Raw genomic sequence first — 25,249 nt, forward strand, 5'->3', positions numbered from 1 at the left:
ACTCCAATAGGGGTAGAGTAACTGAGGAAATCTGGGAACTCTGGGGTCCCTGCTCCAAATACCCCATTTCAGCTCAAACTCCTCAGCTACCTCTATTCCCGTCCCTTCTCTCAGATCCAGAAACGAAAGCAGGAGAGGTGGGGTGTTGTTTGGGGGAGGCCCCTCATTCTAGGCGGCCCAGAGGCTCCCTCCCCTCCTCCCATATGAAAACAAAAACTTACAAAAGGGGGAAAAATCCTCGACAAAAAAAAAAAAAGGAAAGAAAGAAAAAAAGAAAAAAAGGTGGGGTGTGGAGAGGGGAGAAAAGAAAAAAAAAAGAAAGAAAACAGAAAAAAAAAGGAGGGAAAGAAAGAGAAAATAACACTTTGTTTTCTATTAAAATCAACAAAATGCAATATATACAGATATCACACAGACCCGGGCCCTGGGAGAGGAGGGTCAGGCCCAGCCAAGCGTGGGGAGGAAGGAAGAAGGGGGTCAGTTCAGAGCTGGGGGAGGGGGCTTCTGGGCCCCATCCCCAGCCATCACTCAATCCTGCCTATGACTACCAGGGGCGGGGGGGGGGGCGGGCGGTGCAGTCAGGCCTACCCCAGCCCCGTCCCACCAGGAGCAGGACTACAACAGAGCTGAGGTCAGGAGTTGGGGGTGGGGTGGGGGAGGGGAGGAGAAGGAAGAGGAGGAGAAGGGACCAGGAGGAGGGTGGGAGCACACACCACAGGCCTCATCCCACTTTCTGGGGGTTTGAGGCCCTCACTCCCTGCTCGTAGGTGACCCGCTGGCTGATGAGGTATTGAGCGGCTTGTGTGGCCGCAGGGCTGCCCGTGATGGTGACCCGCCGGTTCCGCGTGCCAGGCAGGAACTCTCCCTTCTTGGAGATCTGGATGCGCGCGCCTGTCAGCTCCTGGTACTCCACCAACGTCTTGCCCCCTTTGCCCAGGATGGCCCCCACCAGGTTCTCAGGCACCGCAATCTCCACCAGCTCCTTGGCACTCTCGGCTGCCAACTTCTCCGCCGTCAGGAAGCCCCCGGCGGCCCCCGCTGCAGCTGCGGCGGCCACCAGCGGGCCACCCCCGCCGCCCGCCCCGCCGCCCGCCCCGGCCCCGAGGTAGCCGTTGGCAGCTGCCGCCAAGGCGAAGGACCCCAGGGCTCCGGGGGGCGGGGGCGGGGGCGGGGCGGCTCCTCCAGCGGGCCCCGCCCCGGCCTCCCCAGCGTAGGACGCCAGGAGGTTGGCTGCAGCCGCGGCGGCGGGGTTGGCACCGGCGGCCACGGCGGCCAGGACCCCGGAGGCCGCGGCCGAGTTGAGGCCCAGGCCGAGGGAGTTGGTGTTGTAGCCGTAACTGGCCAGCGTGTTAAGCGCCGTGCTGATGGCCAGCAGGTCGGTGCCTGAGAAGGCAGGCAGGGCGGCCGGAAAGGCGCCCACACCCGCCAGCCCCGCGGGGCCCAGCAGGCCGGAGGCGGCAGCGGCCGAGGCAGCGGCGGCGGCGGGCAGCACGTCGGCGGGGCTGGCGTACGGTGAGCCGGTGGGGTTGGAGTTGGCCACGGGGCCAGCCACGTTGGCGTAGCTGATGTTGAGGCAGCTGCTGCTCTGGGGGTCTTCCTGTACCTTCTGCACGATGGCGCTCACGGCCTTGTGCACCTGCTCCGGCTCGCCGCTGACGGTCACCACGCGCTCCTGAAGGTTGATGCCCTCCGGCTTCTGGGACAGCTGCACCCAGGCACCCGACTGTTCCATCACGGCTTTCACGGTGGCGCCCCCTTTGCCGATGATCAGGCCCGCGGTGCTGTTGGGGACGATCAGCTTGGCCTGCGTGTGGGGTTGAGAGGGAGGGTCTTTAGGACGGTGAGTGGAGACTGAACCTTAACGTTAGGCAAGGCCTTGCACTCTTCACTCGCCCCCGCTCTCCCCTGGCCCAGATCAGGCCCTCTGTGCCCCCTTGAAAAAATAGCGAAATACTTTCATATTGGTTTAAAAAAAAAAAAAAAGAGCTAGTACTCCAAGTCCTCTTGGTAGGTTCTCAGGCACCCTGTCCTGTGTCCCTGGGACCCCTGGGATTTCCCTTCCCTCCAGCACCTTAAAGACTTAATGGCTGACCCAGTGGGTGCCCTCCAGGACAGCGGGTGCTCCCAGCTTGCATTGGTGTTCACGCCTTCTAGAAATATTAAACACTCTGACTCCCAGCCCCAGAAAAGGAGTCATTAAGTCTCATTTTACAGAGGAGTCACTTGCGACCTAGGAGAGGGAGGGACTCGCCCCAGGGTTACCCAGATTGTGGAGAAGCTGCAATCTGGCCTCTGGGATTCCTGGCCTCTTGGATTCCTGCTCCGTGGTGTTTCCCACCCTACTGGCAAGGTCACTGCACTTAACCCTCTTTTTGTTATGGGTCAGATTGTTGCCCCTGACATTCAAATGCTGCAGTCTGATCCACCCCTCCCCTGTACTTCAGGATATGACCGCATTTGGACAGAGGGTCTTTAAAGAGGCAATGAAGGTTAAGTCAGGTTATCGGGGTGGGCCCTAATCCAAAAGGAATGATGTCCTTATAAGAAGGAGAGATTAGGACACAGGCGCACACAGAGGAAAGACGGTGTGAGAATGCGGAGAAGAGGACAACCATCCTCCCAGCCCAGGAGAGAGCCTTGGAAGAAACCAGCCCTGCCCCAGATCTCAGACTTCTAGCCTCCGGAACTATTGAGAAAATGAATTTCTGTTGCTTAAGCCACCCGGTCTGCAGTCTGTTGTGACGGCTGCCCTAGCAATCTAATGCAGTTGTCCTAGCTGTAAAATGAAGATAAACCTCACATCTGAGACGATCAGGCACTTAAATACAGTGGTCCCCTTCTCAGGTGCTGAAAGGCCCATCTTTTGCCGCTGCAAATCTGATCTATCTTAATTCTGGGGGTGGGAGAGGGGGAGCTTTCAAAACCAAAAGTCTCCTTTGGCATATCCAAGAGCACTTGTACACGTAAGTTCCTCTTGCTCAATCCTCTCACACCTGCGGGTTCCACCCACTAAAGCCCCCACCTCCCCTCTCCGCCTCTGAGCCGGACCCCAGGGTTGTTTGGGAAATTTGTGGGAGCGCTTCTGGTTGTCATGACGACTGAGGGGGCAGATGGGGGCGCGCTGTGGGGCTGGGCCTTGGATGTCCGTTCTTTACAACATCCAACCGACCAATCGTCCGCCTGTATGAATTTTTTTTTAATATTTTATTTATTTGACAGAGAGAAATCACAACTAGGCAGAGAGGCAGGCAGAGAGAGAGGAAGAAGCAGGCTCCCCACGGAGCAGAGAGCCCGATGTGGGGCTCGATCCTGAGCCGAAGGCAGAGGCTTTAACCCACTGAGCCACCCAGGTGCCCCCCGCCCGTATGACTTTTTAAGTGACTCCCTGGACATTCGTGTCGGCAAAAAGTCCGTTTATAAAACTCAGAGCCCAGAACTGAACCCCACGATCCATATAAGTACCTAGTATTTTCTTTTTCCCACGTGGTTAAGAGCTACTGAAATTTCCAGGAATGCAACTAACCTGTCAAGGAAGGGAAGATTGTACTTCGTTTTGTTCTGAACTTTACCAAGACTGGTTCATCGTTTAAAAAAAACCCAACAACCACGACAACAGTAGTAATACCATGTGTCTTATTTGCATCTCTGATAAGACACCCTGGGTCACTGTGTTTGTCACTGTCTCTCTCCGGCTGTGTTAGGTGTGAGCAGCTGACTATGGCATTACTTCTGCTGTAGTAATATGTAACATCTACCTATTAAAATTCATCTCATTTCATAACACATCACCTTCCTTTCATTTCTCCTTTATGTAAATAGGTCTTACGGGATAAAGAAATTATACACGCATACCATGGAATATTCCTTGGCAATCAATTTAAATGAACAAAGTACTGATCCAGGCTACAACATGGTTGAAGCTAGAAAACATGCTGTGTGAATGAAGCCAGACACAAAAGACCATATATTGTAGGATTCCATTTATATGGATGCTTGGAACAGGAAAATCTATAGAGACAGAAAGTAGATTAGTGGTGGCTTAGGGCTGGGGGCTGGTGCTGAGCTGTGGGATTGAGGAGTGATAGCTAACGGGATCAAGGTTTCTTTATGAGGAAATGAAATGTTCTAAAATTGATCGTGGGCATGGATGCACAATTCTGAATATAATAAAAACTTTGAACTGCACGCTTTCAGTGGGTGAATTGTAGGTATGTGAATTAATATCTTAATAAAGCTGTTGAAAATCTTAAGGGATTTAGATAGGTAATGCATCTACATTCTATGTGCTTGCCATGTACTGAAATGTGTGTGTGTGTGTGTGTGTGTGTGTGTGTGTGTGTGTGTGTGTAATTTCAGAGGAAAGAGGGCTGGAAAAATATTTGTAGGAGAAAGAGGACATGGGGTTTGATAAGCCTGAGAAACACTGCTCTACTTGCTCTGTTCTTTGTTGATCTGAGTTCGACTTTTCCCTCCCTCTTGCTGACTCCATGGCAGGCATACTAAGCTCCTTGCTGTTCCTCCAAGTTGCAAGCTTCATCCAGATTCAGGGCCTTTGCATCTGCTATGCCCTCACCTAGAATGCTCCTTCCCAGAAAAGGAGGCTCACCTCATCATTCAGGTCTTTGCACTAAGGCACAAAGAGGCCTTAACACCCCAATTATTGATGCTTGTTTATTTGCTTATTTTATGTCCCTAGCAGAGACACCTCCAGACTTGTGTCCAATTGCTAACCTCATATCTCTGGAATGATGTCGAATGGACACCTCAAACTTAAAATCCAAAGTGGAACACCTCATCCGCTCAGATGTGTTTCTACCATGGTCTATTTCAGTATGGGGAAAATGCACCCTTTCCCTTCTCAGACTCAAGAATTAGAAGTCCTCTCTTTCCCTGCCACTCAGCATCCAATCAGCAATTCTGTTGACTGAATCTATCTTCAAAATATATAGTAGATGGGGTGCCTGGCTGGCTCAGTCAGTAGAGTGTTGTGTAACTCTTGATCTTGGGGTTGTAAGTTTGAGCCCCGTGTTAGGTGTAGAGATTACTTTTAACAAATCTTAAAAAATACACGTATAGTAGACTATTCTAGATTAAAAGAGACTAATAAGGCATAACAACTCAATGCAATGCAGGAATACTGACTGAATCTTGGATAGGAAAATACTTTATAGACATAACATATTTTGGAACAATGTGAATGTGAACTTTTTACTAACTGATAGCATGGAATTGGTGTTAATTTTTGTAGGTGCGATAACAGTAACATAACACAGGACACATCCTTAGTCTTGGGCGACGCATGCTCAAGAACTTAGGGATGAAGAGTCATGAGGCCTATATTTATTTTCAAATGGACCAGCAAAAACAAACAAACCACCCAACAAACAAGCAAATAAAGCCAACAAGTGCTTGTGTGTGTTCATGTGTGTAAAGAGATAAAGCAAATGTTAACGCTTACTGAATCTAAGGGCAGTGTATAGAGAGTTCATTGTATTATTCTTCAACATTTTCAAAATAAAAAGTTAGGAGAAAAAAATGCCCCGAGACTCTTTCCCCCCTCTTTTTTCTGCTTTTGTCTTTTGTCATAGCACTTTTCACTCTCTGACTTTTTTATTTGCCTGCTTGTTTTCGGTTTCCACATGAAAGAATGTTAGATCTGGGGCGCCTGGGTGGCTCAGTGGATTAAGCCGCTGCCTTCGGCTCGGGTCATGATCTCAGGGTCCTGGGATCGAGCCCCGCATCGGGTTCTCTGCTACGTAGGGAGCCTGCTTCCTCCTCTCTCTCTCTGCCTACTTGTGATCTCTCTCTCTGTCAAATAAATAAATAAAATCTTTAAAAAAAAAAAAGAAAGAATGTTAGATCTACAAGGGTAGAGATTTTTGTCTGTATTGTTTACTACTGGGTTCTCGGTGCCTAGGGGAATGCCTGGTATGCATTCAACAAAGACTGTGTGAATGCCTTGGACTCTCGAGACATTAGTTCAGGTTGGAAATCTTGGCTCCACCACTGATGCTGGGCAAGTGACCTAACCTCTTTGAAACTCAGTTTTCTCATCTATAAAATGGGGATATCCATTCCTCCTCCACAGATTTATTATGAAGCTTAACTGAGATCATTCATGAAATGATGAGCTTGATTCAGGGACCAGTGCCCCTTAGCTATGTTTCTGCTTGGCTCTTATGGGCAGGCAGATCATTATCCATTAATCAAACGAGTAACATTTGTTGAGCACCTACTATGTGCTGAGTGTATGGTGCCATGTGAGTGTCCAGGTAATATGTGCTCATAGTAGATGCTCAAGAAATGGTTGTTGTCATTGTTACCTCCATGGGCTGACCCGGATTTAAATCTCACATCTGTGGGGCGCCTGGGTGGCTCAGTGGGTTAAGCCTCTGCCTTCGGCTCAGGTAATGATCTCAGCGTCCTGGGATCGAGCCCCACATCGGGCTCTCTGCTTGGCAGGGAGCCTGCTTCCTCTCTCTGTTTCTGCCTGCCTCTCTGCATACTTGTGGTCTCTATCTGTCAAATAAATAAATAAAAAATCTTAAAAAAAAAAAAGAAAGATTATGACAAGCTACCTTTAAAAAAATAAATAAATAAATAAATCTCACATCTGTGGTATAGTTGTTTTACAAAATAGTCTGACAATTCTTCGAAAGGTTAGATCTATCATCTGACCCAATTCCACACAGGTATATGCTCCAAAGAACTGAAAACCATACCCACACATATGTTCATAGCAGCATTCTTCAAAATAGCTAAAAGAAACAACCCAAATGACTATCAACTGATAGACAAACAAAATGTAATACATGCATATGGTGGGATAGTATTTGGCCATAAAAAGGAATGAGGTTTTGATATATGTTACAGTACAGATTAATCTTGAAAGCAGTACACTAAGGGAAAGAAGCCAGACACAAAAGGCCATGTGTTATGTCATTCAATTTATATAAAACATCCAGAATAGGCAAATCCATAGACAACAAAAATAGGTTAGTGGTTGGAAGGGACAGGAAGGGGGAGCTGGGACAATGGACAGTGACTGCCAAAGCATATGAGGCTTCTTTTTGGAGTGGTGAAAACGTTTTGGAATTACATTAGGTGATCAGTGCACAACTTTGTGAATATACTAAACAGCGCTAAATGGTATACTTTAAAATGGTGAACTATACAGCATGGGAATTATATCTCAATTTTTTAAATATCCCAATTTATATATTTAAAAAAATCGTCAGAAAAAGAGTCCGACAAGTCAAGAGATTAGAACAGAATGCATGAAACCAGACCTAAGAATCAAAAGATATTTAGTATGATACAGCATTCAGAGGAAAAAAGAAAGGATGAATTAACTATTCACCAAGAAATGGTGAGAGCAAATGCCTTCACCTTTCTGTGTCTCATTTCCTCTCCTCCAACACAGATGTAACCACAGCTACTCCTTACAACCACTGGGAATATTCAATGACTGGAGTGCCTGTCACATGGGAAGCCCTCGGCAAATGGTTAACTGTCTTCATGATGGGCCCAGGTGGTAGACCCACAGCATATCAGAGAGATCACAGGTGCAGTTTCATAGAATCCTGGAGTGCCAGGACATCAGTCAGATCAGTAGAGTCTTAGAATAAGTACATCAAAAATCTTGAAATCACAGAGCCATAGAATTGTAGGAGTTTTAGGGCCAGAAAGATCTCAGAGAACATCTGTTCCCCTGATTTGCAAGTCTGTGGAGATTTTCAAATAGTAATAGTAGAATAATAATTTTACAGCTAACAGTCCTTCCATTTGCCAGACTCTTTGGTAAACACTTTCATATAGTCACTTAATCTCTACAGCAACCTTACAAGAATAGGCAGACACTATTATTATCACATTTTATGGCTTGGAAAACAGAAGCAAGAGAGGTTAAGTAACTTGCTCAAGATCACACAGATAGTAATAGAGCCAGGATCTGATCCCAGTCCAGAATCTATGTTCAGATTTCCAAACCTTCACCCCAGAAATTCCGATTCAGTGGCTCTAGGCTGGGAACCAAGAATCTGGATTCTAAGCCACATAGAAGATTCAGATGCCAGCCAAGGCTGAGAACCACTGGTATAATCCAGAGGTGGCAAACTGGTGGTCCTCGGGCCGCAGGTAGCCCACAGCCACATAGTGGTTTTAAGGTTGAGCCAACCTTTAAAAATCAGTTGATTTCAAATATTTCTGGCTTCTTCTGAAAAATTTGTAAGATGTGGCAACACTTTGTCTACATTCCCAAAGGGCAAGAATTGAGTTGAGTTGAATAGCAGCTGCCCCCTTTAGGGATAGCATCATATCTCTCTGGTGAGACCAGAGTCCTCAATTCTTTATGTTCCCTTGCTAAATCTTGGAGGCATTTCAATTTATAATCCCTGGTTTGGCCCAGCTTCCATGCTGTAAAGAAAGGAAACTGAGGCTTACGGAAGGGAAAGGAACCCAGAGTAACACAGCAAGTCCAATGTAGAAAGAGAGGAGACCTGTCTCCTGACTTAAAAATCCCATAATAATATCAGCAGCTAACATTTTTTGAAAACTTTCTATGAATTAGGAATACATGCTAAGTGCTTTTTAAACAACAGTGAACACTGATCACTGCCCTTAAGTAGGTGCCATAATGAATCTCATTTTGCAGATGAGAAAAATGAGGCATGGAGAAATCAAGTCACTTATTCAAGGTCGCACAGGTAAAGAAATAAGTTATCAGACTAACATTCAACTCAACATCTGACTCCAGAGCCTTCAGCCATTATCTCTTTCATTCTTTAGAGCCCCCTGAGTAATGAATAAGGAGAGGAAAAATCCTGGTCCTATAACGTTTCGATTCCACTATCTCAGAGTTTCTGTGGATTAGGGGGAGGGGTGGAAGGATCAGGTGCAGATGGTGTTGACCCCATTTTCCCTGAAACATGTGCAGACTCTTCATGAACTCTGAGCCCTTTGTGGCCGCGACCAAGGCAGAGGAAAAAGGCAATATCCTTGCCACCGTGTAAACGGCGTGGCCTGCTGGTGGGAAAGGATTCGGGAGAGACCAGACAGAGCTGCTTCAGCACCAGGGACAGCAGCCACGCTCCAAGCCCCAAGCCCGAAGTCTTTTTTGGGAATGATTCCTTTGGCAGCATTCTTCCAGGGCTTTCCGCCCACCCTTTCCCCAGGAGCTTGGGGGAACTCAGGTCCGTGGTTTCTCCCATCTCAGGGTAACTGAATTCCCAAGAATTCCGGATTCCTTTTACCGAGGTTCTCTCTCTGGTCTTTGCTTCTAGGCAGAATTTAAGGAACCCTCACAAGGGCCCTGTCCTCCTGCCAGGGGCTCTTGCCCCTCTGCATCGTGTTTGCAAGTATTTGGGAGTGGGTAAGCGGGGAGAAAACGGGGAGTGTGCGCAGTTCCCCTGCCCTCCACCTCCTACCCACCCAGGACCACGCCAGGGGCTTTGCAGCAAGCCCACCTGCCCGGTGAACACCGTGGTCATGGCAACCAAAGAGGCCGGGGTACTGATTGGTCCGCTCCCTGCCACGCCCCTACGCCACCGCTTCCCCGTAACTGAGGCAACCAAGAGGCGCTGTTCTCCTCCTTCCATCCCTCCTAGAGAGGGCTGTGTAGGAGAGGGACCTGCCCCCTCTCTCGCTAGCAAAATACCCATTTCTCCCAAATGGTGGCTACACCATACAATAATTAATGGAGAGAGGGAGTATGAGGCCATTTCTAAACTTTTCTGGCTGTGGATGGGTTGTCAATGAAGTCACTTCCGGTGAGAACAGGAAGTGGGAGACAGGTTGCTCTGGGAGACAATGGGATGAGGTGGAAGGAAGGAAAGGATCTAGAGAATCCCAGGAAGGAGGGATAAGGTGTGGGGGGGCGCTACTGAGGCGGCGTCTAGGGCAAATTCTCCCAGACCTTCACTCCGTCTCTGCATCAAGCCCACTCTAAGAGGTTGGAGTCCCTATGCTGACTTCCTAATAATACGACTAATTACTACCATGTATTTGCTTGACAAATATCTTATCGGCGTTATCCCATTCAACTCCCACAGTAATCCAGTGATATGGGAGAAGTGTCTTCTCCTGAACCTCACCGGCTTTACAGAAACCCAGTCTTTGCCCCTGCTGACCTGCTTGGCTCTGTCGGGGTTCATCGTGGTTTGGGGTTGAAGGATGTTGACCACCTCAGGCTTGGTCATTGCTTGTGGGATTTCTCGGACCTTCTCAGCAATAAAGCTGTGCACAGCATTCAAGGCCTCTGCTGTGCCCTGTACCAGGCATACTCGTTCTGTGGTTCCTGTTGAGCAAGGGAGAGAGAGGGCACCCTCATCACACAGGAATGAGAAGATTCCTGGCAGACAGGCCCCATTTAGTGGAAAGAGAAACCTAGATCTAGAAAGTGAACCTAACCGGGCCCAGGTCACATGGTAAGCCTGGGGAAGTTGGCATGGACTCCCAGGCCATGATGGGTAGCTGGGAATGTGAGTGGAATGCCTGTTTTATAATCTGCACTTCGTGTCCCTCCCCCAAAACAACCCCAGGGGATGGAAGAATGATGCTTAAGTGCTTTGCGATGCCCACAGCAGCCCTGGGCAGGGAAGACAGGGCTCAGCTGCCTCTTCCCAGTCCTTGCCGGCTCCTGGTTGCTCTGGCAACCATTCACTCACTACCTCCCCCCCACCACCCCAGAAGCCGAGAGCTCAGGCCTGCAACGGTTGCCACAGTAACTGGAACCCCCTTATCGGTCTGGCTGGCCGGGTCCTCAGCCCACCCCCAGGGGGACGAGGGACGAAGCCCCGTTGCCGTGGCAACCCCTGAAAGCCTGCAGCGAAGGCCTCTGGGCTTTTGGAGAGGATGGTGAAGGGCTGGGGGATGGGGGAGGCAGAAGAGAGGCCAGAGTGCCCGCCTGGACCCACCAGATGGAGGGCTGAAGGGTGGGGGAGGGCAAGGGTATGGACAGGGGAGAGCAGAGGCAACTTATGGAAGGGTAGGGGCTCAGGGATGGAGAAAGGAGAGTGGGGTGGATGCCTTTGCTGGAGAGTGCTAGATTTTGGCTGTGGTTCTAACCTAGGCATCCTCACTCTGCGTGTGTGTGTGTGTGTGTGTGTGTGTGTGTGTGTGTACTAGAGGTAGGGAGGCAGCGGGGAGCAGAGAAACCAGCACTGGGTGATGTTGGGATATGTGTGTGGGATAGAGACTCTGGGTGACAGGCTGACCAGTGTGAATATATCTGTGCGGCTGTTTGGGTGAGTGGTGTGTGTGTGTGTGTATGAGCAGGTGTCCATGCATGTGTACACCTGAGCTGGAATGGCTCAGTTGTCTTTAGCTGTGTATGTGTATAAGAGAAAGAGTGGGAGAGACTGAGTTGTAAACTGACAGCATGACACCGTGAATCCAGTAACCATGTGTGCACTCTTGTTCATGGGAAAGACTTTGGGTATCACTGCGATGTTCAAGGTTATGTATATACCATTTGTGAGACTGAGCTGCTTGTCCAGGAGAGTTTGAGAGAAAGAAACAAAGGCTCTCAGGAAGTCGCACTGATGCTGTATGATGAATGACTATCATTTTGAGACTGGATGTCAGCGTGAATGTTGGCAGCAAAGAAACCATGAGATACCTTTCGGCGTTCGAAAGATTATCTAGGTGCCTGGTGTGTGGTATGCATGTCTATGTGCATGAGCCTGTGTGTAGGAGACAGACAGACAAGGTTCTATCACTGGTGTGTGTCAATGTGAGAGAGAGAAAGAGAGAGAGACCGAAAAGTAGACTCAAGCATCAGTATGACAGGAGTACTGATATGTGTGTGTGTGTGTGTGTGTGTGTGTCTGTATGCATTACCGCCAGACAAAGACAGCTCTACTGTGACTGGCTGGTTTTGAAAGTGTGTGTGCCTGGCCGAGCTGTGCATTTTTGCTGTGTGGAGTGGGTGTCTGTCTCTCTCTCTCACTCTGGGTGGGACTGCCTGTAGGGACCAGTTAGCTCCCTGGGTCTATAAAAGGTATTGAGCCCGTGCCAGGCTCCATGTGCCTGAGTGTCTGGGACATTTGGGGGTGAGGGTCCAGTCTCCCGTGGGCATTCTAGCGCAGCATGTTGGTGCCCCCACCCTGAGCCCTCACTGGCATCTCTCAGCCTGGCATGCCAGTCTATCCATGTGTCAGGGTGTCAATGTCTTGGGGGGCACTTGGATAGTTGATAACCTCCATCTCCTCTGGGCCACTGTTCTTCACTTATTCCCCCCAACCCCAGAACAATGGACTGGTCTGAGCCAAGGGTGAGTCAGCGTGCAGGCTGCCTCCGTCTGGGTGTAAATAGGAAAGGGTGTGGGTCAGGGTGGGAACTGGGGGGGTGGGGTGGTGCCTAGGGAGAGCCTGGCTGAAATGGGTCTGCTCTCCATTTTGGCGAGGCTCCCTTCCAGCTCAGGGAGTCTGGGATTTCCCACCCTTTGTAGTTCTCAACTGGGGTCCATGAGGGTTTTCGGGGGCTCGGTTAGCCCCTGAAAGAGTGTCCAATAATGACAGCTGGTGCTTACAAAATACCAAGCGTTAGGTACTATTCTAAGCACTTCATATATATTTGTGCACTTCATGTAGGAGGTAGGCGCTATTATTATTCTCAATTTACTGCTAAGGACACTGAGGAACAGAGAAGGTTTGGGATCTGTTCAAGTTCACTCAGCCAGTAGTGAAAGTTCAGGGTCTTGAACCCAGTCGTCTGGCTTCAGAGTCTGAGCTTTTAACCACTGAGCCACCCTTGTGTTTGATGTGGGGTATGCAGACCGTGTGTGCTTGTGCGTGTGTTGGGAAGAAGACATAAGATGACTCCGTTTTTGCTATCGTATTTTTGATAGTAAAAACGAGTAATGTATGGATTTATGAAGTAATCTCTCAAGATTTTGTACTTTAAGGCAATATGTTATAAATCAGTAATTTTTTAAAAAGTGTGTGTTGTGTGTCTGTGCTTTTCTTCTGGGGACAGAGCTTAAGGCAAATGGTCCAAATCAGAAGCAGTTTGGAATCACTATGGTATCTGAGTGTGTGTACTTAAGTCTGTGTGCGTGGCTTTGGGCAAATGCCTGCTTCTTTCTGGGTCTCAGTTTCTCTATGAACGATCCGGAAGGATAGTCTGGAGCTTGGCGTTTCCTGTACCAAGGAGGGAACAACTTTTGTGCTCTGCCCCTCTCTTGGGGATAACGGTCAGGTAGGTTTTTGTTTCATGTAGTAGACACAAGTGAGTGTGTGTGTCTGTGTGTGTGTGCACGTGTATGTGTGTGTCCATCTGTCTGTGTGTTTCACCATTGTCATTTCTCATCTGCTCTGTCTGCTTCAGTCACAGTGAACAAACTCTCCCTCCAGCCTTTGAACATGCTAGTTCATCTTTCTGGAGCGCTCTTCCCTGCTTTTATCTAGCTCACTTTTACTTATTGTTCTGGGCCCCTCCTCCAGGAAGCCCTCCCTGACCTTTCCAGGCTGGGTCAGGTTCCCTGTCTGGGCTGCCACCATCCTCTGGGCGTCCCCATCCCAGCCCTGACCATGCTGGGTCATTGCTGGTGTTCAATCTGTCTTCCCTACTGGGCTGTGAGATCTGTGAGGGAAAGGGGGGGTGGATATCTCAGTCACTGCTGTCCTCATCTCTGTCCATAGAATAGGTAATCAGAGAATGTAGGTTGAATGAATGAATGAAAGGGTGTTAGCCAGGAGCAGAGGGGGAAATGCTCTTCCTTTCAACTGGTAGCACCCTCATTTCTTGTGTTCCTGTGGGTCCTGGGAAGTCCTAGGGGCAGGACTAGGATGTGTGGGGCCACATCCTGCATCTATGAGGTGGCACAAGCTTTATGATCTGAAAATTCAATGTCAGCAGTGGGGAGGGGGTGCTGGACACATGTCCTGGGGCTGGGGAGAAATGCTGGCTCATGTTGCTTGTTTGAATAGTATTTGGCCCAAGAAAGCCAATGACTGTCCCATCCTCTGGGGTTCTCAGATGCCTGGCCAGTGGGGTATGTCGCTGAATTGGGAGGAGATGATGTGTTTCATGTCACAGAATGTGATCCAAGCATAAGGAACCAAGTGTCCTTGGATATATGCCCCAAGCAGAGGTCTTATCCATATCTTGTGGCCTAGGGGGTGTGGGGAGGAAACTGGGCCAGGGTAGAAGAGCAAAGCAGGGTTGAGGGTGTGTGCCTGGTTCCCTGGACAGTTCTCTAAACCTCTTGCCAAAGCTGCTTAGTGAGATGGGCGGCAGGGTGGGTGGAGGGAGGAGGGAGGGAGATATATAGAGAGAGAGAATATGAATGTGTCCTGACCCTGGGCTCCAGCTTTGGTGTTTGACCTAAAAAATCCAAGGGGATTAAGGATGAACTAGAATCAGCTCTGGACCAAAGATGCAATTCTGGGGGCCCTTCCCAGCGGACATCCCTAGATGCCAAAGCCCAAGCACTGGTCTTGGGAGGAGGGAGCCAGAGGGGGTGACAGATAAAGCAGGGGACAGTAGAGGGAGGGAGGGGACTTGGAAATGTTATGTCCATGGGAGAGAGAGAGCTGGAGGAGAGGCAGAAAAGGGGCTGGTTTGAAGAAAGGAGAGAAAAAGTATGTGGGGGTTGAGACTGGGAAGGAAACATGAAGGGAGAGGTGGGTGACTAGAGTCAGGAAGAAATGAGGGGCAATCCAGCAGATCATTTAGAGGGTGCTACTGGATATTGGCTGAGTGAATGACTGACCAGAGAGGGTTAAGGAGCAAGAGAAAGAAAAACACGAGAGACAATGAGAGGTGGAGGGCAAGAAAAAGATGGGGCAAGGGGGAGAGGGAGGAGGGAGAGAGGAGGGAAAACAGAGATGGACAAGACAGATGGATGGGGACGAGGGGTGGGGGACATCCAAACAGAATCAGAGAGATAGAAACAAAAAGAAGAGCAGGAGGAGCCAGAGAGAGGCGGATGGGAACGGAGACTCGGGGAGCAAGAGATGGGAAAGTCGGAAACAGAATGAGAGAGACATAGGGAAGAATGACACAGAGAAAACCAGCGGGACTCAAACTGGGCAAGATGGGGTAACAGAGAAATCCAAAGGGAAAGAGTGATGGAAAAGAAGTGTGTCTGTGGGGTGGGGGGGAGTGTGCAACACGGCTGGCTGGCCTCCCAACCCCAAGGGACACCCTGACACCTGCCTCTCTGCCCACCCCCCCTCCAGCAACTCCAACTGACCCAAAGAGGCAGGTGTGTGGGAAGGGGCACATCTGCCAGCACATCATGCAAATGAGCTCATGAATATGCAGCAGCCCCATTGTCTTGCCCTGCCCCCACCCCCATCTGCTCAGGCCTGGCCCCTGGGGCTGAGGGCAGCTCTGTCCCCTTAGGAGGAGGGGAGGCCCCCATCACTATGACTGCCCCAAGGGCAGCTCTTCCCCCTTATCCAGGGCCCAGGTGGGAGGGACAGGAGGCCAAGGGCAGAGTCCTGGGCCAGGGCTCACCCGGATAGAAGTCTTTGGACTTAGAGAGCTTGATGGTGGCTCCTGTCTCCTTCTGCAGCTGCACGATGGTCTGCCCGCCCTTGCCAATGATGGAGCCTGCCGCGTAGCTGGGGATCAGCACCTTCAGGAAATATTCGCCTTCCTCTGCAGGGGCACACGGGGAGGGGAGGTAAGGGAGGCCGGGGAAGGGGTCTTCCCCCTCAGCATGGTGTGGTCATAGGAAACCCCTGGCATCACAGGAACATACAGGAGCAATGGCCATGAGAATAGCAGCAGGGAGAATAAACACATAATGATCTTCATTCATTCACTCGCTCATTCATTCATTCATTCCACAGATAGTTACTGAGCACCTGCTATCACACACTTGGCAGTGTTCTAGTGAAACAGCCGTGAGGAAAACAGACAAACTCCCTGATTTCGCAGGCAAATGAGGCAAATAAGGCCGAGAGAGTTTCAGTGATTCAGCCAAGAGCTCACACAGCTACATTCTTCTAGAAGGAGAGGGAGACAGACAGTATGCTTTATGTCGGATGGTGGTCAGCACCAAGAACACAAAAGGGGGCAGGAGAAGGGAAGGGGGATTGCAGGGGCTGTAGTGTCAGATCCGGTGGGCAGGAAAGCCCTCCCCAAGAATGTGGCATTCTTTGTTTAACAAACACTTCTACAGAACCTAGTAAACACTAGACTCTGTTCCAAGTACTACACAAATACTAGTTTTTAAAATTTTCACACTGATGCTATGAAAGCAGTACTTTGTAACCTGGCTTTAGAGTCCAGGCTCTGAAACCCTATGACTGATTGTTTTTCAGGCTGTGGAGGTGGGAATGGAAACATGTGCCTCCGTGGGAAAGCAAGTGCAAAGGCCCTGGGGTGGGACCATGCCTGAGTTGTCTGAGGGAAGGTGAGGTAGACAGTGGAGCTGGGGCTGAGGCAGAGAGGTAAAGAGTGGAAGGGGGTGAGGGGCTGAGAGGGATGGTGGTAGTGGCAGGGCTACGGTAGGCTCTTCGGTTTTTACTCCAAGTGAGATGGGGACCCTGGGAACCAGAGATGGCTCTGAGCAGAGGAGGGACACGATCTGACTTAGGTTTCCAGAAGATCCCTCAGCACTCAATATGGACCCTGTACTGGGCTGAGTGCTTTGCAAGCTTGACCTCAACCATTCCCTACAACTCCCAATGCAGGAGTTATAATGAGCTCCATTTTTATGTGGGAGGAAACTGAGGTATGCAGGTGGTGAAGGCACCAACCCAAGGTCGGCTGCCCAAGGGCACCAAGAAAGTCACTGGTTTGAGATTCCAAGGCAATTCTGTTTTTTCTTGGTTCTCACTTACTTAGCACTTTCCGAAGACCAACGCACTCAAGGACAGTCTCCAAGATCCAGGGGTGGTGAGGTGGTGCCAGTGGTCCCTTGTGGGGCTGTGCCAATTCTGTTAGGGACCAGTTTTCTTGGTCATGTGTAAAGCGCTTCGTTAATGCACTCAGGGCACATGCCTAATTTCTTCTACCTTCTAACCCAACTGCTCTCCCTAAGTTCTCATAGGGTAGAAATTCTGGAGCCTTCTCAGTATTAGATCCTCTGTGACTTGGCCGTGCACTTCTTTCCAGGTTCACGTCCTCATCTTCCTCTATATGCATTGGACCTACTTCCTCTTTATTCCTTAAACATTCCCTCCTCCCACCCACCTCAGGGCCTTTGCAAGTTCCTTTTGCTTGGAACTCCCCTCCCCCAGCAAATTCCTCTTGTCCTTCAGGTCCCCACTCAAATGTTGCTTCTTTCTGGAAGCTTTCCTGGAACCCTGAGGAGGAGATGGATCCTCTCCTCTTCGTTTTGTGCCTTCAGAACAATGTATCACAGAAGTCCACTGGACCTCACCCCTGTGTCCCAGGGACTCATGCCATGGCCCAGCACACAGTAGGCATGCAATAAACACTGGGGAAAGGAAGGGAGGAGCCAGGCCATTCTGCTTCCAAAGCTTAAGGTCTTAAAACATCCCCTAGTGGCTTTAAAAATTTTTTTCTTTTAAGCAAAGGAAACCTATTTTCAATGTCTCACATGAAACTCCAACACACAGAGCAGATAAAAGAGAAACTGTTCTGGTAAAAGTGGGGGCAGGGCGGGGGGGGGGGGCGGAAGCCCTGCCCATCTCTGCCTGATCCCTTTAGATTGAAGGTTCTGGGATCCCTGATGTGTTAAGATGGGGGTGTGGGGACGAGAGACTGGATGTGATTTCATAGGCATGGGGAGGGGGTCCAGAATGAAGGGGTTGCCCTAAGTCCAAGGCAATCCACTTAAACTTGCCTCATCAGACCATTAAACCTATTAAGTAATTAGCCCCCCAGAGTGCCTTCCCATCAATCATCCTGACCCCCCTGAATTCACTTTCTTCCCTGGGCTCACAGAGGCAGCCTCTTGCCTGCCCCCACCCCTAAACCTGTCACAGACATGGGAGACCAGTCCTCCATCCCTGAAAGGCTCAGAAAGATGGAGAGGGCATTCTCACAAAGGACTCTATCCACTTTTTCCTTCTTTAACTTCAACTCCTATCTTCTCTCCAGCCAGGGCCTCTTCCCCAACTTCCCCAACTTCCTTCTTGAAGGTAGAAGGTATTCATCTACTCCGAAGAAGACTGGGTACATCCCCACCCCACTGTGACCTCTGCCTTCCCCTTCCCCAGGAATCTCTGTATGCAACAGCAGAAACAGCCTTAGACTGAGTGTGAATTTTGTCCCTGATGGGACGCAGGGCCTTGGGCAAACCACCTCACCTCGTAGGGCCTCAGTATTCTCATCACCAAAATGGGGACATGAAAGCACTACCTCACAGGACTACAGTAATTAATTAAGTGATAAACCATAAAGGACTTACTTAGGCTGGTCTCAGGCACGTGCAACACTTGAGAAACCTTAGCCATCATCACCTCCACTATCATCATGACATTTACCAATGTCAGAAACACAAGCAAAGTTCTTCTGACAGCGTCTGGCCCAGGATAAGTGCTCTGCAAGTGGGGAGACGAGCCTCTGAGGCCTGAGGTTTAAATCGGGCAACGGGAGAAGGAGGGGAGACCCCACTTCCTTCATCACTTCCTCCCTAGAGGTTGTCCCAGGCCTTTCTCTGCTTCTTGGTGGAGGAATGAGCTCTCACTGATGGAAGCGAGACCCTGTCCCGCATCTCTCTGACTCTCTTCCTTCTCACGCCACTTCTTGCCTTTGCCCTTGATGTATCCCCTCAGTACTGTCTCCTCCCTTCCTCCAACACATCCTTCCCGAGCACCCACTCTGTGCCAGGCCTTGTTTGAGGTGCTAGTGACACAGCAGGGAACATGACACAGTCTATTTCCTCCAAGTCCACTCACTTTTTAAAATGTAAATGCATCTCTTTAAAGAGGACCCTTAAATACCACTGCTAATATTCGGAGTCTGAAGGCTGCTTATGCTTTCCCCTCCAAAGCACAGAATATAAACATACAATGGTAAAAAAAAAAAAAAAAAGAAAAAAAAAAGTTTGTCCATGGATCCTCTTAAGCCCCTACTGGGTGCTTGAGGGTCCCTGTATCAGACTAGTATAAACCAGGAGCCTCGACCGGAGGCCAGCCTCCTATGGAGAATGACTAGGTGGGATCTTCTACTTGCAGAAGCTCAGAACGCAGGACAGGAGTCCCCATTGTGGCCAGAAGACCTTTCTGATCCTCTTCAGAATCCTTTGCATGTCTTTCCCATTTGGGAGTATGCTTCCCCCCTCCCCTTTAATGCGCTGTGTGAGTCCCACATCCCCCAGCAAAAAGCCAGGCCTCTCTTTCCAGTCTTCCTCGCAGAAAGGGGAGACACGCACCCTCAGCTGAAGCCGGAGCCCCCAGACTTCACACGCTCCCACCCGGTTGGAGAAACCAAGGCTCTGCCTGTGAAAAAGTTCTTCCTTCTACTGAAGTAGGATCTACATGCCAGAACTCCACACCCACCTACTTCACCCCCCCCCCTTAGCTTTTCCGCTGGGGTTCAGGCAGCTCCCTTTACCCTTGACCGTGACTGAAGAACTAGAGGTGCCCATTTCTTTCCTGATGGTTTTCCTCCTGCTACAACTTCAAGCATTCCCACCTTGGGAAGGGGCCAGCCTCCCTTTACTAGTCTCCCCCTCCCTGTTGTGCCCACCTTCTTCAGAAATGCTTCTGGAGTTTCCAAAAAGCAACCAATATCCCTCTCTCCTTAAATAATGGTGACCTAGGGGCGCCTGGGTGGCTCAGTGGGTTAAAGCCTCTGCCTTCTGCTCAGGGCATGATCCCAGGGTCCTGGGATCGAGCCCCGCATCGGGCTCTCTGCTCAGCAGGGAGCCTGCTTCCTCCCCCCATCTCTGCCTGCCTCTCTGCCTACCTGTGATCTCTGTCTGTCAAATAAATGAATAAAGTCTTAAAAATGGTGACCTATCCAAGAGATCTGGGGTGCTGTGTGGTAAGAGTCACACTTTTTATCAGAGAATTGACCCTGATAGGCGGTTTTAAAGGGGGGGGGCACTAACAACAAAGGGAGAGCTGAAAGGGTGGGGGTGTGTTGTTTTCAGTGACAGGAGGTCTAGGGGAAACCAAAGTTGGGGTGCCGAGCTCATGGGACCTGCTCTGGCTTGAGGGTTGGGGATGGAAGTATCGGTGTGTTCCACGGAGGTGCGAGGCGGCGGGGGTGTGATGTTGACACTGTCGTGGGAGCGTGTGGGGATGTGGCTGGTGGAAGACAAGATGACACGGTGGCGGGGAGCAGCACGGCTCGGGAGGGCGGGGACGGCAGGTGTGTGAGGCAGTCTCTGTGAATGACGGTGTTGCCCATTCCCGTGAGAAATGCAATACAACCGAAGCAAGGGGGGAACGGCATGCCGAAGGTGTGATGCCGTCTTCGAGCTGTGACACCGTCTCTGAGTGAAAGCAAGGTGGATGGGTATGATTTCCACAGGGCAACGCGCAACAGCGCAACAGGCTCCGATGACATTCTCGGTGTACCGATCGTAGTAACGACAGCAACCGTGTATTGACGATTTGCGATGTGTGTCATATATACAAGCCTATTTAACCCACACAACAGCCCGGAGTGGTAGTAGCAGATCTTAACGGCTCCCATTTTCCAGATAAGGAGACTGAGGCTGGGGCAGTGAAATAAATTGCCTGAGGTCCCACACCAAGCCCAAGGCTGTGATGAGATGGACCCTGGAAGGTCTCACTCTCGGGGCTCTTAACTTGGGTGACATTGCCTTTATGGGAAACAGCGAGGATGCTGCGAGCAGGACCCGGGGGCTGGAAGCCCATTCGGGGCAGGGGCTGGGGTGGAGAAGGGGTGTGTGTGTGTGTGTGTGTGTGTGTGTGTGACTGGTGCGCATGTGCGTGTGTCTATGGGCAAGGAACACCTTGAAGAGTTTCATCTGTACTCTGGGTGGGGAAGATCACTTGGTATTGTCCCGCTAGACTACAGCCCTTTGTCTCTCTGAAGAGTGAGTTCCTAACCTGAGTTTCCATTCACCTCCCCGCCCCCTCCCCAGTCCTCCTGTCCTTAAGTGCCTTGTCTCCCCCCCAATGGCATCTGGCAGTACTGGAGCCCAGACGTTAGTGGGAACAGTCCCCATCTCCTCTCTCAGCCCCCAAGAACAGGCAGGCTGGCTCTGTGGGCCCGAGCTTGATCTGCCCCGACTGCCATGCCTTGTCATGACATCCCCAGAAGTGTCCTTCAACCCTCTGGGCCTCAGTTTCCTCACCCAGAAATGGGGTTCACTATAGTGTCTACCCATATAATGAAACCAGTCTCCCAGGTTCAAACCCCAGCTCTGCCTCTGATTAGCTGACTGACCTTGGGCAAGCTACTTAGCCTTTCTGTGCCTCAGTGTGTCATCTGTTAAGAAGGGGAAGATACAAGAATTGTAAGGAGTACGTGATTGGTCTGTGCTGAGCACAGAGTCTTTTCCATAAGACTTTCTGGCGCTCTGCAGGCCATAGATATTAGCCATTATTATAATTTATTGTGGTTAATTATTACATCACAGAGTGTGGGGAGAATTACATGACTTACTGCCTATAAAGCAGAGAGCCGTAATACGGGTAGTGATTATTACTATTATCCTTGTGGTTATTGTGACTTTCCCACTTGACAGATGGTGACTCTTGAGGCTTAAGAAAGGGGTGAGGTTCACGGAGCATCCCCGAGTCATGACAGTATTATCGCAAGGAGCCCTCAATTTTGAGATGAAAATCCCAGATCCTTGCCCAACGCTTTCTCCTGAGTGTCTTTGTAAATGGAGGACTGTCCCTTTGCATCTCTGGACCTCAGTTTCCCCACAGGTCACCAGGAGGGGATGTGGAAAAGCCTGGAGGGGAGGGTCCCTAAGGGCTCATCCTAGTTTTCCCCGCTGCTGAGGGAGGCAGGATGCCCAGGGTTAAAGCACATGAGCTCTGGAGCCAGACGGCCCAGGGTTGGATAGATCCCAGCTCCACCAATTTATGAGCTGGGTGACTTTGGGCAAAAGTGGCTTCGTTTTGCTGAGCCTGTTTTCCTCATGCGAAAAAGCAACTCAAATCCTCTCCCCCAGAGTACTGTATTAGGAAATTAACCCATATCTCAGAGCCTGACTTCTAGTAGGTGCCAGGTACTTGGGCCTGACCGTCACTATTGTTAGGTTGTGCTGCCCAGAGCTGTCAGATTTGGAGCACCTCAGCCCCTTTAAAAGAAGGATGAGACGCCCCCCCCCAACCAACACACACACACACAAACACACACACACAAGCAGGGGCAGGGCTGGGCCGCCAGGTCAGGCCCAGGGACCGCCTGGGTCCCCGCCTGGGTCCCTGATTCTCTCCAGCACTGGGAATGGCAGTGGGGCAGGAAGAAGGGAAGGAAGTTGGCTGGGACATATTCATGTGTGTGCTGGGGGTGGGGGGAGCAGGAAGAAGGACAGGAAGCTCCCTCCCACCCCTCCCCCAATTTCCCTTTCCTTCAATTTCTGCTGGACACCCTCTCACAGGCAGCCAGGGGGTCCCTGATTCCTGTCCCACCTGGGCAGGAGTTGAGGGGGAGGGCCGTGCTGGAATGGAGGAAAGAGACTTGGCTTGTGTTCCAACGAGGGGAGGAGGTGGGAGGTCCCTACCCCACCCACTACAGGGCCTGGCGGAGTGGGGAGCATGCACTCTGCCCCAGGTCATTCCTCTCCCATCCGGAGGAAAAGGCCAGAGGAAGCAGATTTTGGCCAAGGTGACCGCAGGGAGGGGCTTGTCTGCTCTGGGGTCTCCCTCCATCCAGGGAGTTAAGCGGCTGGGTTCTGAGACTCTGAAAATCCCTACCTCCTTCCTGAATCCCTGGCCAGAGAGACACCCGCTAGAGTGCCCCGCTTGTCTTTTATTCTCTGGTACACATACTTCCTCAGGTCACACACACAGTGGGGGCCCTCCTGTCTTACACACGTATACCTTCTGTGTTGTCAAACACTCAGACATCACACACGTACACACATAATCCCTTGTCTCTCTCACACACAGAAACATTCCCGCATCTCTAGTTACATACTCATCCATTTCACACACACCCCCTCCCCTTGTTACACACACACACACACACACACACCCCTTCCCTTTTCATACCCTTCAGGTGTCATATACACACATTCCCTGTCACACCAGCACCATCCTTCCCTCCTCTTGTTACACACCCTCGTGCAGCTCACCCACAGAGCCCTAACCTCTCCCATCATACACCCACCTTCCCTTGTCGCACACGCCCCCTCTGATGTCACTGTTGCACACCTCCATGTGTCACACCCAGCCACAGCCTCTTTGGAGTCACACCCACACCCTTTTCTTGTCACATACCCTCACCAGCTTCTCCTGGTCCCACCCCACCCCAGACACGCCTGTGTCACACACACTGAACTGCCTTCCTTGATCCACACAGGCTCTCATGGCTCACACCCAGAGCTGGCCCATTCAGCTTCCCCCCCACACCCCCTGGCACGTCACACACACCCTCTCACTTATGTGTCACACTGCCACAGCCCCCTCTAGGGTGACATGCACACACTTTCCCTTGCCACACGTACCCCTTTGAGGGTCTCAAACACAGAGCCCAGCCCCTCATCTCACCCTGTCTCTTACACGCACACGCACGCACACCTTCTTTCCTGTCATATCTATGATCCTTAGTGTCACACATTCAGGCCTTACAGGGCCCACACGCGCACATACACACAAACACACACACCTGTCCCAGCTACACATTCTCCCACCTAGCTTTACACACCCACCCATTCCTCCATCTCACCCAACACACCCACCCAGCTTGTCCCCACGCACAATCTCGCCCATGGCCCACTCATACCTCCCTCTGGGACAACCCTTGCTCAGGACATCCCCAGGGAGGGAGGCTGGGAAGCTCCAGGTCCACAGGCCTCCTCTACTCCTTCCCCTCCCCCCTGCCAGGACACGCCAGCCCGGGAACACCCCTGCCCCGAAAGGGTCACATCACACACCCCTCAAGGACACAGAGACGCCCGACCAGAAGGACCCACGCCCCCCCATCCTTTGCGCCCCCCAAGGACACTTAACCACCCCCTCCCCCCAATCCCCTCTCATCGCAGACAAAGCTCCCAGCCCCGGGCAGCGGCGAGAGGGGGAGGGGGTCCGGCCCCCTCCCCAACGCCCCTCTCAGCTCCCGGGTCTAGGGAGGGGCGCCCTTCCCCGCCCCAGAGCCCTTGCACCTGCCACGGCGGGGGGAGGAGGATGGAGAAAGGCGAGGCCCCCTGCCCGCTCCCCCACACCGAGTCGCAACCCTTTCTCACCTCCCGTGTTGCTGCGCTTGGTGCAGACCACCTCGGGGGGCGTTTCGAGGGGCCTCTTGCGGGAATCCGGGGCCTCGGGCTCCATGGGGGGGGCCTGGGGCGGCGGCTGCTGCTGCTGCGGCGGCTGCGGCGGCGGCGGCGGCGGCTGCTGTGGCGGCGGCGACGGCTGCTGGGGAGGCTGGGGTTGCGGCGGCGGCGGCGGCGGGGGCGGCGGCGGCTGCGGGGCCGCGGAGGCCGTGAAGAGGCCGTGCACCGCGCCGGCGGCCATCATCCTCATGGTGGGGGGGGGGGCGGGGGACGGGGATGGGGGGAGGGGGAGGGAAGGGGATGTGGGAGGGGGAGGGGGCGGCGGCGGAGGGATGGGGGAGGGGGAACCCTGGAGAGGGAAGAAGGGAGGGAGCTGGTTCTGGGGGGCTGACAGAGCCTGGAGAGCGGATGTGAGCAGGACGGGAGGGCAAGGGGGGTCCCCGATACGGCCGGGAGAGAACTGAAGGGTGGGGTCTCTCTCAAGATTACCGAGGCCAGGGACTGGCCGCCACTGGGGGGGGTCCGGACCCCCTTCTTTGCTCCCCCGGGTGGAGGGCCGAGCCCCCCAGACCCTGCTCGGGGCGGGGGGCCGGAGGAGCGGGACCGGAGGTGGGAGGCGGAGGCAGCCGCTAGTGGGGACCCGGGGGGCGGCGGGTGCGGGCGGCAGCGGCGGCAGGGCTGGCGGTGGCTGCTGGCCCGAGCATCTTCTTCCCGGAGGCTCCCACAGCGGCCTGGCCCCTCCCACCCGATCAAAGCCACACCCATGCCGGTCAGGGCCGCGCCCTTCGGCGCCCCCATTGGTCTTTCCTTGAAGCCCGGACCACGCCCCCTGAATCGAGCACGCCCCTTCCCGCAGCTGGGAGAGGGACCAGGCTCCCCAGGCTACAGGAAGGACCCTGGGCTCTTCTACACCTTCCGCAGCCCTCACCTGCAGTGTACGTTTATTGAGCACTTACTGTG

The 25,249-nt window shown here is 51.8% G+C and overlaps 1 protein-coding gene across 1 annotated transcript; it reads right to left on the reverse strand.

Moving 5' to 3' along the window:
- Positions 1–348: 348 nt before the first annotated feature.
- Positions 349–24,432, reverse strand: NOVA2 (NOVA alternative splicing regulator 2). The gene is made up of 4 exons (XM_045986937.1): positions 24,263–24,432; positions 15,463–15,606; positions 10,128–10,294; positions 349–1,804 (listed from the first exon to the last, which is right to left on the reverse strand). The coding sequence occupies exons 1-4, from the start codon at positions 24,345–24,347 to the stop codon at positions 722–724; spliced, it is 1,479 nt and encodes a 492-aa protein (XP_045842893.1). The 5' UTR covers positions 24,348–24,432; the 3' UTR covers positions 349–721.
- Positions 24,433–25,249: the final 817 nt, after the last annotated feature.

Source organism: Meles meles, chromosome 19 (genome assembly GCF_922984935.1).
Source record: "Meles meles chromosome 19, mMelMel3.1 paternal haplotype, whole genome shotgun sequence".
Lineage (NCBI taxonomy): Eukaryota > Metazoa > Chordata > Mammalia > Carnivora > Mustelidae > Meles > Meles meles.